At 41.3% G+C, this 13,276-nt stretch overlaps 1 protein-coding gene and 1 long non-coding RNA gene across 2 annotated transcripts in view; both read left to right on the forward strand.

The window, feature by feature from the left end:
- The window catches only part of LOC308298561 (serine/threonine-protein kinase/endoribonuclease IRE2-like), a 29,606-nt gene extending 24,758 nt beyond the window's left edge, over window positions 1-4,848 (forward strand). The window contains exons 5-6 of the mRNA XM_080742200.1: window positions 1,929-2,035; window positions 3,086-4,848. Of these exons, the coding sequence (XP_080598326.1) occupies window positions 1,929-2,035; window positions 3,086-3,215 (237 nt within the window). The 3' untranslated portion in view covers window positions 3,216-4,848. The remainder of the gene's footprint in view (window positions 1-1,928; window positions 2,036-3,085) is intronic.
- Window positions 4,849-8,630: 3,782 nt separating this feature from the next.
- Window positions 8,631-12,479, forward strand: LOC308298423. Its single transcript, XR_013962712.1, has 3 exons — window positions 8,631-11,722; window positions 11,851-11,979; window positions 12,334-12,479. It is a non-coding gene; the product is annotated as an uncharacterized lncRNA (long non-coding RNA).
- The last annotated feature ends 797 nt before the right edge of the window (window positions 12,480-13,276 follow it).

Raw genomic sequence — 13,276 nt, forward strand, 5'->3', positions numbered from 1 at the left:
ACGTTGTGCAAGTTGAAAGTCAAAGTTTTATTATATTGCCTTTGTTAGCCTGCCTAGATATATATTTTTCTTGAATTAATGTCTTAAGTTTGCAAATATTAACTTGAAGCAAAAATACATAAAAACTAGGCTACAGCTTTTTTTTTACTTATCATGAGACATATTGTTATCAGGGTATTCAACAATATTATATCGAATATCAAAGGCTTTCCTAATATCACACAGCCTTAGTGCTGACCTATTTTGTCAACTACTGCTGCTCATGCAGAGAAACCTAAAGTTCAGATTAAAATATTTAGCAAATATCAAGTTTGGGTCATTGTCAATCTTTACATCAAGGCAAACTTATGGTATGGAAATGAACACAACTGTCACCAGCATAAGGCAGCTATGTAATACCACGCTAATACGCTATAGGCCTACAAAGAAAAAAGATGGTGCTACTTAATTTCGAGTGGTGCTACCTAATGAAAAGGTAGGTGGCACCAGTGCTACCTGTGAAAAAGTTAGTCTGGAGCCCTGGGGGGCGCTATACAAAGCGTTTGAAAATTCAAACTTCAAACGGACATAAGTCATGACTCGTTTTGTTTGAAGACATGCAACTTGCTTACACGCGTGCTTTGACTCAAGCGGAAGACATCTGTGTCTTTGTTAAGTAAGCTCCGCCCTTAGATTTCCGCCATTTTGAGCAGTTTGTAAAACGCTTAAAACCGCTTTTATTCAGGAATTTTCGCGTCACGTGCACAAAACTTTTTTGACATGAACTTTGGACCAATATCTAAAGATCTGTCAGATCGTTTTTTTTTATTGAAACATGCTTTTTTAATAATTCAATGAATATTGCAGTTTTATGCAAATTATTCTTCTACCTCTAAAACATACACGCAAAGTCACATTTTCATGACGAAATAGTGTAGAGGGTTAGTTCAAATATCACTGAAACCAATCTTACCCCAAATGGCCAAAGGGGGACGCTATATAATTTTGAGCAGTTTTTAAAACGCTCAAACCCGTTTTTAGCCTTGAACAATTTGCATGAAACATTCTAAACGCAATCAAAGGACCTTTATCTAACATGCCTATGAAGTGCAAACTTTTTTAAAAATAATATTAATAATAATAAATACTAGACCTTACCCGTTCAAAGATGTGTGCTCCAAAATATGTGCAGAGTGTGGGTTGTGGGGAAAGTTACTGTAACTGGTGCGTGCGTTAGAGCATCATAATGTAAGGAGCAGCTCATGGAGGAGTGTATATTTATTTACCCGTTGGAAGATGAGACACACATCAAACGCACCTGGTGAGAGAGAGAGAGAGAGAGAGAGAGAGCACATTCCTGAGAGAATGCACATTCCTAACTGTGAGAGAGGGAGCTGTGTGTGTGTGTGGGGCTCCAGATCCCATGGCCTGGAGGAACAGACCGTAACCCTGGCAACAGACAATAGAAAACGCTAATAAACAGCTTTAATTTGGGAGAAATGAAATTCGGGCTCCGTCACCGTTGGTATAATGCTAATGGCCAATACCATGTGAACTTTGGGATCAGTTGCTGAAGCGAGTGAATAGATAAACGTAGATAAGCGTGAGCGTTAGAGCGTGAGTGAGTTGTTTGGAAAATTATATGTTTGATAGCTGCAAGCAGCGATAAAGTGGCCTCAAGTCACGAACACAGCCTGCCATGTGCATGAAATCTTGCAAACACATTCCCACTAGGTCAAGGAACAGATGCCACCCTTCTCACATTGGCTATATTAACTATGATAATAATATTATCATGATTTATGCGTCTATTTTTCTTTTGGGGGGCATTTTCTCGAGTACCCCCTTCAGTACCTTCGCGTACCCTGTACCCCCATTTGAGAAACACTGCAGTAGACAACAAGTTTGTCTAATCGTTAAGTTGTTTTTTTGTTTATTTTTTTTTCCAGTTGCCAAAGGATGTGTTTGAGAAGATGAAGAAGATGAGGGCGAAGCATCCCTACCAAGATGATGGGTTTGCACTGCTGCGCTACACACGCAATCTGCAGCAGCACCAGTACGTTGAATTTGATTCAAACTAAACAAAACAAAAGAGTGTAGGCATTAAAATGCATCCTCAATTCAAATTATATTTTCTATTTTTATTTTCAAAAAGTGCGATCACTTCTTTGGGTGTGGATTCAGACAGAAAAGTTCAAAGGTCGTGGTCACAATCAAGAGACACCCCGCTAGAGAAGTTGGTTCAGATTTGTATAAATGATGATTATCTTGTATTGAAGCTTGTCAATGATTACAACTTATAGCTTACAATTTAGGCATTTAGAGGATGCTCTTATCCAGATCAACTAATCTTATACAATGCAGATGTACCAAGATACCAGGTAAACCCTAAATCTAGCATCTTAAACCTGCTAAACTGTGTTACAGCATCAATTGATAGAGAAGTATGTGTGGAGCGTTGTCCAGGGCGTTTTAGGGAAGGGAGAAGAGTCTGGGAGGAGTGGAGCGTTGTCCAGGGCGTTTTAGGGAAGGGAGAAGAGTCTGGGAGGAGTGGAGCGTTGTCCAGGGCGTTTTAGGGAAGGGAGAAGAGTCTGGGAGGTGTGGAGCGTCGTCCAGGGTGTTTTAGGGAAGGGAGAAGAGTCTGGGACGCGTGGAGCGTCGTCCAGGGTGTTTTAGGGAAGGGAGAAGAGTCTGGGACGTGTGGAGCGCCGTTGTCCAGGGTGTTTTAGGGAAGGGAGAAGAGTCTGGAAAGAGTGGAGCGTCGTCCAGGGTGTTTTAGAGAAGGGAGAAGAGTCTGGAACGCGTGGAGCGTCGCCCAGGGTGTTTTAGGGAAGGGAGAAGAGTCTGGAACGCGTGGAGCGTCGCCCAGGGTGTTTTAGGGAAGGGAGAAGAGTCTGGGACGCGTGGAGCGTCGTCCAGGGTGTTTTAGAGAAGGGAGAAGAGTCTGGAACGCGTGGAGCGTCGCCCAGGGTGTTTTAGGGAAGAAAAAAAAATTATTGCATACATATTTCACATCACAGTCTGGGATAAAGCAGCAGTTAGATGTCCGTGTGTTCACCATAACATCTAGTGTTCAGTGATCGATCACTACTTTGTGTGTTTACAGTAAGAAGGCTGTTGCTGCTGCTGGCATCGACCTGATGGAGATGTTTCCTGGTCTCCTCCTGTGTGTCTACAAGTTTACCCTGAAACAAGGCTGGAACAAACGGGACACCCTGAAAGATTGTTTTCAATAAGTCCACAATTCCTGATGTTTCTAGCTTGGCTTTGAGACCCCTTCAGAAACACTGTGAGTTTGCAGGGATGCTAGGGTTCATGTGGTTAATGCAATAATACCACAATGTGAGCTTTCAGACTATAGCCAACACCAACTCAGGACTCTCCACACATCCTCCTGTCTAGCATCAGTGTCTCCAGCTTGGCAGTGTCGCACCGCTGTCTGCTGTCCAGAACCCCGGATATTTGGAGTCCTCGACTGCCTCGAGCTCCGACCCGTCGGCAGAGGCAAAGCTTCTGTCCTCATTATTAAATACCAATACTTTAGTCCAGTGGTTTTCAACCCTTAAAGGTCTGTGGTGCAAATTGTTTCGGGCTGACATCACACAACCCACCCACATCACTACTCCTCTTTAAATTGAATAGAGAGAGGAGTTCGCCAGTGAATGTCTGGCGAAAATCCAACACAAGAGCAATTAAATAAAAAGTCGCAATTATTATTATTATTTAATTTTTTTAAGCGAATAATTCGCTTCTCACATTTCGTCCCCGGTGAGTAAAGACCTTTACAATAGCAAGGTAATACATCAATAACATTTAACCTGCAGGCAGTTCCTGCTGCCAGCAGTACAGTTATTTTCTCAACGCTAGCAAGACCAAGGAGATGGTGGTGGACTTCCTTACTTCCAAGAGAGTCCCCCCGGTGCCAAGCACCATTAACGGAGAGGTGGTTGAGCTCGTGGATAACTACAAATTCCTCGGAGTACACCTGAATAGTTCACTGGACTGGTCGGACAATGCGCATGCCATTCACAGCAAGGGAAAAAGCAGGCTGTTCCTCCTGAGAAGACTGAGATTGTTTGGTGTGTGCAAGAGGATGTTACAGATGTTCTACCAGTCTGTCATGGCAAGTGTCCTCTTTTTTGGTATAACATGCTGGGGTGGCAACAACAGAGCAGGTGACACGTTTAACCTGAACAGACTGGTGAGGAAAGCAGGCTCTGTTGTTGGGTCCTCTCTGCAGGGGGTGGAGGAAGTAACCAGGGTGCGTACAGCAAGGAAGCTAGATTCCATTTTGGAGAACTCCTCTCACCCCCTCCATCTGGAGATCACCAGTTACTGGAGTAAGAGAGGAAATGACCGCTTTGCCTACCCAGGACGGAGATGTGAGAGACTTGGAAAATCTTTTGTACCGGCCGCCCTTAAGCTGTACAACGAGACACATAACGGACGAACCTAGACTGACGGAACTATTGCTGTATTGACTTTGACCCCTAAGGACCTTCCAGGGAGAGTGCTCATGTGCGCCTTGCGGTGACACGCTCCCTAGTTTTTCTTCTTCTCTGAGCTGCTTTTTTTGTTTGTTTTTTCGCACTGATTCTTGACTTTGCACTATTAGGTTGTGTTGGTAGTTTCTGAGTATTTTGATTTGTTTAACAATGACAGTGAGATACTTGTTTGCACTAACTAGCATTGACTGTTACGGTCTCTTTTTGTAAGACACTTTATGTATATACACTTATATATTATTCGCCCCCTCTATTGATGCACCTTCTCTTTATTGGTACTGTACTGCTCTTTTTTTCCTCTTATCTATCTTTTTTTCTTACTTCTCTGTAACGTTGTAAATAACTGTATACTGCTGTGCTACAACTGGACAACTGAATTTCCCCCTCGGGATAATAAAGGTATCTATCTATCCATCCATCCATCCATCTATCCATCTATCCATCTATCTATCTTCTTTATTTGTACAATCTTCTACACATATGAATGTACAATAAGTGATTCCTGAAGATGCAGAGAGATGTGATGCTGGAGACACAACTCAGGTTTACTTTATCAGAACAGAACCAACATTTGTGCCTTCATTCCTCAACTCCATTTGTTGAACATCATGAAATTATTAATGTTTTATAATGAATAAACAGTATATTTACTGTACGACAGATGTTTAATGTTTTATAATGAATAAGCAGCTGATTTACTGTAGGACTGCACTGAAAGAAATGCATGTATTGAGCTGCACTGCCCTATAGGAATCAGGAGATGGATTTAAAGGAACCGGGATAATATTGCCATAACGAGTTGTGAAGTGAGCAGCACTAGCGTTTCTGGTCTGGGAGCTAGCAGCAATAAGCCAGGCTCCAGCCTTCAAAATAAAATCTCATGTATGGGATGAAAAAAATAAAACATTTTAACAATAAATATATATTTTTTTAAATACATGTATGATTTATGTCTCTATACTAGTGTACTTCAAATGTCCTAACACATTTTCCAGGTTCTTTCAAATTGAAATTTGTGGAATGCAACCTATTAAAGGCCACTTAACATAACTAATTCCAATTCCATTCTTTCTACTGTAATCCATAGAAGAGCTATCAATTCACTCTTTGTCAAGTCCCACCCCATGTCGTTCTGTTACTAGGTGGGACAACAAAGCCAGGGAAGAATATTTTTATAATGGAAGTGAATGGGAAAAAAGTCCCACCCCATGTCGTTTAGCCTCATTATTGCAATTTAAAGTATCAAAAGAAAAACATCTACGTGATATAAAAAAAAAAGGAACAAAAGTACAGTAGTTACATTGCAAAACCCGAAAATACATGTTTTAATTAGTTTAATCCTCTGAAACAGGCAGAGGACAGAGTGGGTGACTCACAATGACCAGGAAATTGTGGAACTATAATCTCGCCCTCAACATAAAATGTATTTTAATTGTAATTCCCCAGAGGAAAGCAGAATCCATGATTGAGCCCTCATCTATTGCTCTTTTGTTTCTCAAGCCACAAATGAGATCAAGGTGATACAAAAAGGAGATCTCAGGTATTGCTCCTGTTTCTCCTCTATTTCTGGGGAGCAACATGCCTCAGATGGAAGCTCTGATGAGCTATACAGGAGAGCTCAATAATGTCTCAAATATTGCTCAATTCATCTGGATTGTTGCGTCTCAAACTTAGCTCCAAGTGATATAAAAATAGCTTTCAATATAATCTCATTTAAAGCTCAATTAAGGCTTTTTGTTACATCTCAGGTCTGTCTCAGAATGACCACTGTTGAGCTGTAAAAGAGCTCTCAAGATTATCTCATTTAAGTCACATTAAAGACTCAGATTGGCCAGTATATAGCTATAAACGATGCAGTCTTCAATCATTCTCATTTGATCATGCATTTGTGTTTAATGCTCATTTTAATTCACTTGCTTTATTTATAGCATATTCAGAAAATGTCTTAAGTATATATCATTCTAGCTAGTACAAGCTCTCGAATGATACCAACAATTAGATAAATTATGTCTCAATTTTATCACATACAGAACCAATCTCATGCCAATTTAAGAATGTTAAAAGCAATGTATCAGATAGTTTATTAAGATAAAGTATAGAACTTACAGAAACGTTATCTAATGAAAACTAAGGGTCTGCATCAATAGAATGCTAATTTGGGGGATAACCATTATAAGTTAGTTACATTTTAAGATATTATTACTACTACATGAGTTTCAACAATTTATGCAGCATGACTAAAACTTCAACTTTGCCCTACATTTGTCACATGCCTTTTATAGCGCCACCAGCAGGCCGACTTACGTAATACATATTTTCTTATATTACTCCTTCAAATTTCACACAAATCGCTAGTCATGTGATCAAGACTGATCAGTTAGATCTTTCTTAGTCTTATCCCGTCACGTAAAAATGCTTTAGTCGATTTCTAACCCTTCTAAAAGAGCTAGCTCGGGTTCTAGGGGACAGACACATGGCAAAAAGATTCTTGATCAGCTCGCTGAGACGAACGCGTTGATGTATGACCCCTAGAGGGCTAACCCTAATTCTAACTTTAGGGGCCGTTCTCTCGGCACAGGAGTGTCGTATAGAGGAGTTACACACACACACACACACACACACACACACACACACACACACACACACACACACACACATACACATGTTCGTCTCTGCGAGCTGAACACGCCAGTATAAGGTTCATCCCACACAGACACTCCTGTGAGGAGATAGCTTTCTCTGGCCTGGCATTCAATGTGCTCTAACGTTTATAGACTCTATGACCCTTAGTCAAATTGGAGATCCCAGGGAAGAAAGGTCGTAGGAGGATAACCAAGACATCCACACGTTCGTCTCGGAGAGCTCTACAACATATCTCGGAACCAAGGTCTGATGTCGCATCGTCTTTGACTTATAACGCGAAATAGCTGACCCTAGGGTTAGCTATTTCGTGTTATAAGTCCGAAACCATCATGTGTCAAGGGCGCATCTTTTAGTATGTTGAATAGCTCACCGAGACGAACACGTGGAGGTGTGTTTTATTTCTGTGCGACATTCCTAGGATTAAACTAGGGTTAGCCTCCTTTGAATTACTATAAAATCACGATAGGATATTAGGGTTACTGAATGTCGACCTGAGGCTTAAAATGACATGCAGACATGAGAAAAAAATATATCGGAGCACCTACCAACTCGTAATACCCAAAACACACCAGGAAGTGGCAGTTTTGAGACACTTCCTGTTTGCGCATTGGAATAAAACCTGCATATTCTGACTCAGCGCATGTGATTTAGGGGGGTAGCCAGAATCCTGGAGCAGAACAATACCAGTAAGACTCCCTAACCAGGAGATAAGCACATGTATGATCGGCTACTTTTGACTTTTTGGCAGTGGCGCCAGGGGGTCCCTGGGGGTCCCTGGAGCTCCAGGGGTCTCTGGAGGGGTGGAGCTTGTGGATTGGCAGGCAAGGAGTGTGTGTGCAAAGTTTGGCATGGATAGGGGCAACGGTTGTGGAGAAGGGCAAAAGTGTGGTGTGCCGTGATGTGGACGGACGGACGGACGGACGGACAGACGGACAGACGGACAGGCAGACAGACTGCCAGTGAAGGTTTTGATAGTAACTGCGACCTAACGGTCGCAAAAATGGCCTCTCAAAAATGTTACCAATGCCATTGTAAGCTTGTAGATCTGCTCTTTTCAAAGATTCTGCATAATGAGTACTTTCTACTTTTGCACTTTAAATACATTTTCATACCAACAGTTTTGTACTTTAAGTAAATTTAGAATGATTTGTTACAGAGTATTTCTACATGCAGTATTGACAAAAATAGTATTTTTTCCAATGATGTATAGGCCTAACACTTTATAGTATGTTTATTATAATTATAATAGTTATAACTGAGATACCTTGTAGGGTAGGGAAGGGGGCTACAACATATATTGTATATTTATGTATAAAATTGTGTAAAATCACATTGTGCATTCAATACTGCTATAATAATAATGCTATTAAAATATATATTTTTTCTTTTTTTTCTTTCTTAAAATAAATTATATATTTATATATATCCTATATATTTTCCCCCCCCTTTTTTAGGGGACCCCCTGCAGTATCCCCGCGGACCCCCTGTTGAAGACCCCTGATCTGATCTGATCAGATCTAATCTTTAGATAAGTGTACAGTAGTTCATGAAAAACAATGCATTATTGCTTCAGCAGCAGTCAGTCAAAGGGTTAATTGCCCAAACAACAACTGGGAAGGATGAGAACAGTGACATCACATATTGCTTTGATCTAGCAGGAAACAGAGCTCTGTAGGAGGCGGGGCATATCCTTATTATTATACTTTCTCAGAGGAAACATTTGCTGCTCATTTGCTGCTCATCTATTGCTCCTCAAGACAGAGAGGAGCTATTGGAACGACTTGGAACTGGTTTGAACCAGTCTGGGCTGGCTGCCATTTTGAACCTCAGTCAGTCAGTGCTGAAGAGAAGAACAACCAGGAGTTATATGCTCTCATGGACTTTATCCTTTTTAGGTAGGTGAAACAACATAGCCACTGGATAAAGTAACCTACATGTACTGTATGTTACTTAAGAATGTTGTCTGCAGTGTTTTTGTACAAAGTGTGTATTTTTCTGAAAGGTTCATCCAACCAGTACAACTAAGCTAATGCTAACGCTAGCTAATGCTAACACTAGCTGATGCTAACGTTTTTACAGTAGACTACATCCTAATGGAACTGAATGTTCAAAATGTGTAAGATAAGCTTCCCTTTTGATAGAAGTGGACGTTTTTTTATTAACAGAAGGTGCTTTGCTGTGTATTTGTGCACAGCTTGCAGCCTGTTGTGTGGTATTGTGGCTAACAGAGCCAAAGTTAGCTAGCAGCTGTTCAATACTGTGTGTGTGTGTGTGTGTGTGTGTGTGTGTGTGTGTGTGTGTGTGTGTGTGTGTGTGTGTGTGTGTGTGTGTGTGTGTGTGTGTGTGTGTGTGTGGTATTTGTGGCTAATGTTAGCTAGCAATGGTAGTAGAGTATACAAATGGAACCAAATTAACCCTAACAGGTCCATCTGGTTCCATTTGTACAGTTCTAGGGGAGTTATGGATGATGGGGGATCATGGCCATATGCATACTAAAAACAGGGGGTCCTTTAAATAAAAAAACAGTTTGAGAACCAGTTCTTAACTAGAAATACTGTTCATACAAAACAGTGTGGGCTCATATGGGCACAAATATATACCCCTGTGCCCTTAGCCTCATTGGCTAAGGGCCCTGCCTTTGTACTGTTGGTATTTTTTATTTATTTTATATTTTTGAGGAGAATATCCTTGGTCTATCCTATGAAGTTTTGGTATAATATACTGGTCTCAAGCCCACTTGTTGTTATTTATATCCTGTGGCACTTGTTGGTGGTGATGTCACCAAGAACACTGCTTCTCATAATTAATGTAATCAGTGATCCTGTTGACTGTTAACCACTTAAGCCCCCCAAATAATCATATTTGAACTGGGGACCCCCCAAAATAGTCATATTTGAACTGGGGACCCTCCACCCTGACAAGCACTTGGAATGCAGTGAGCTTGTAGATCTGTTATTTTCACAATTGTTGCCTCTTATATCATTTGACAATTTGGGCAACGTTTGACCAGTTTTTATATAATTTGTTTACTTTTAATGTTATAACGGTCTTTTCTTTCCTTTGTTCCCCTGTTCTTTTGAGGTATTAGAAATGTGGTTCTCAACCTTTGGGTCGGGACCCCCAGGGGCGTCCCTAAATTATTTTGGGGGGTCCCCTGATGATTGGCTAATCATTGTTTTCTCAACAGTAAACAAACCAACAAACTTTAAGTGTATAGAGGGTATTTGCACATTTCTAAAGTGACAATTTAAGGACTTTTTAATACCTCTAAAATGACAGACTAAACATTGGGCCAAATGATCAAATATTAGACTCAGAGATTGTGAAAATAGAAGATCTACATGCTCACAAAGCCTCGCAATGCGAGGCGTTGTGAGCATGTAGATCTGCTAGACTTTCACAATAGAACAGTGTTATACAAAATGTACTGTCCCAACTCTTAGTGCTCGTCAGGGTGGGGGGTCCCGGGTCCCCAGTTAAAATATGATTATTTTTGGGGTTGCGGCCTGAAAAGTTTGAGAACAACTGCAGTACGTGACAGCAGAGTTAGTACCAGACGCTAAATAAGTAGGCTACTGGCAGCAGTGCGCAAAAGCACTTCATGTTGTTTGATCCGGCACGCAATATTTATTTATAATATCTCTTTTACATTACTCTTAACACAAATGATCCCCTCTTGCTAATCACATGTTATTATAATCACTCCTGTTATGTCAACATGCTAGATTCAGTGAGGCTCACTGAAACTAGCCTTTCTCAGCTCCAGTGCAGACAATGGGGACTGATGACACCACCATTTTGCAGCCGTGTCCTGCCCAAAGGAACAGAGCTGACCTGACTCATCTCGCTCAGGTAAGATTTGCAGATGACTGTTTGAAATGGAGATCAAGATGGTGATTCTGATAAAGGGGGCAGCAGGGGGGTAAATGGCAAAGTACAATTGCGGAGAAGTATGGGGGGCATGGTTTACATTTGTGCTACTGTAAATATATTTGGCCACCAAATCCCTGTCCCCCCCTTTTCCCCCCTCCCACTTAGATGATTGAAAACATTCTGATGGCCAAACCTGGAGGAGAGAGGATCATTACAGAGTGTCAGAATCCCCTGTCAAAACCCAGTGTTGTGAGGCCATCGCACTGATGAACCATACAACTGATGAAGCAATCGTCGAGGAGAAGATGAAACACACCTTCACCCATCGCCAAGCAATGGTTCATGACCCAGTGAAGTCCTCTGAAATATTCACCACCTTTCCAAGATTTCTTGACATTGCGGGAATGGTATGTATTGCCTTAAAGTCGAACTGAAATGAAAAATGACTTTAAACAGATCACAGCCCTGGTCATAAGGTGAACCTATTAAAAATGTATGCCATGTTGTCGTCTGTATTCCATCTTGTCTGCAGATGGAGCAGAATTTCAGTCTGATGTTTGGTGATGACATCGCTGCATCGCTGCCCCTTTTCCAAGTTCCTGGAAAAGGGGCCTACTCGCTACAGGCAGAAAGTCCTTGAACAAAGCCATGGCCTCACCCAGACAGGCGACCTTGAAGATCTGCTTCATAAAGCTGAATCCCAACAGGACAACTGGAAAATGGTATGCTGGAATTAAATGACTAATACTAATGGAAGAGGGAATTGGTTTCGAAACCAAAATGTAAGGGTTAGGGTTAGGGTTAAAATAGTAAAAATGTCTGGGTTTTTTTCTCTCCCTTGTATTTTCAGGATGGGACAGTGAGATGTCCTCCATCTTGCCTTATCCACCTCATGCCACCCTCACCTCAAGGCCGCAACAAGAGACCAGGGAAGCTCTCAGCCCGACAAGCCATTGACCACCTTGTGAAGTTCATCTAGGTAAGGTTTTAGTTCAATTAAAGTTTAAGATGGCTCACTGTTCTGTCCCTAATAGTCACCCTTAAAACTATACTTTTGTGAAATCATGCGATAACCATGCTCATCTGTAATCAGCGACTGCCCTGTGATAATTGTCTGCTTTCGCCCCCCACAGATCTATCCCCATCAGCCTGAGATACACCGATATGAATATGTTTATTTATTTTACATTTAGCAGAATAAAGATAAGGCAGAATGTTGTTGGTTGCATTTTGTGGCAAGAAGTGATTCTGGTGGCTATCTCATAAAGTTGGGGCTCTAAACTGCAAACATATTAATTGTAATAACATGACTAATGAAGTTCTCTTGTCACAGACTGGGACCAGTGTCGAGGGGCATCTGGACAGCATCACGAGAGTCGTCAACCCTATCTACTGGCTGTGGGGACCCAGAGGTGTACCATACACAAATACTTCATTGTGATTGACAAACGTGCAATCCCGTGTAAGTCACCAGACTCCCTTGCCTCTTTTGACACGCTTTTTAAAAATCATTTCGTCTTCGCTACCTCGTACAACCGGGATCTGGCTAATGTCTACCACTTCTTGCAAAGTGCTGTTTACCAGATAGATGCTGCTACAACCAAGGTCAATCCCAGGGTCAAATAAATGAGAGCTCGGATGCTGCACTGATTATTATTTTTATTTTGTTTTTATTTATTTAATACTTTTGAGATTATATTGTCTCCTACCGGTTGGGTCCCCTACCAGAGACTCCCGGCTCTTGATTCTGCACTGATTTCTGATACTTCTGAGATGGTTTTGAGGGTTCTGATGCTAAACTGAGAAGATTTATTTTGAGGGCTCTGATGCTGCACTGAATTTTAATACTGAAAAGTATATTGTTATCTGAGTGCTCTGATGATGCACTGATTTGATACTGAGATGTTTTGTTTTATTTGTAAAGTCCCTCAGGCCAATGCCAACTCACTAACAACGCACTTGAAGTTAATCCACAGACTTTGTTCAGGAAAGACACTTTGTCTTAAATGCGGTCAGCCTGGTTGTTCTAATTTCTTTGGTACTTTATCTTAATAAAGCACACAAACCTTGTGATTATCCTGTTGAAAGCCCCTCTAAAACTGAAGGTTTAGCTGGAAGTTTTGTTGATGACTTTACATCAAACAGTGCCCCTTCTGGGTCCTTCTTAATAAGAGTCTTGTAGATAGCTGCGCTGCAACAGTCGCTGAACAGTGGCAGGTGTAGGCCGAAACGATCATTAACTCTTTGGTTATTTCAATGGAAGAGATTGTGTCTCA

The sequence above is a fragment of the Nannobrachium achirus genome (genome assembly GCF_963921795.1).
Source record: "Nannobrachium achirus genome assembly, chromosome: 14".
NCBI classification, from domain to species: domain Eukaryota; kingdom Metazoa; phylum Chordata; class Actinopteri; order Myctophiformes; family Myctophidae; genus Nannobrachium; species Nannobrachium achirus.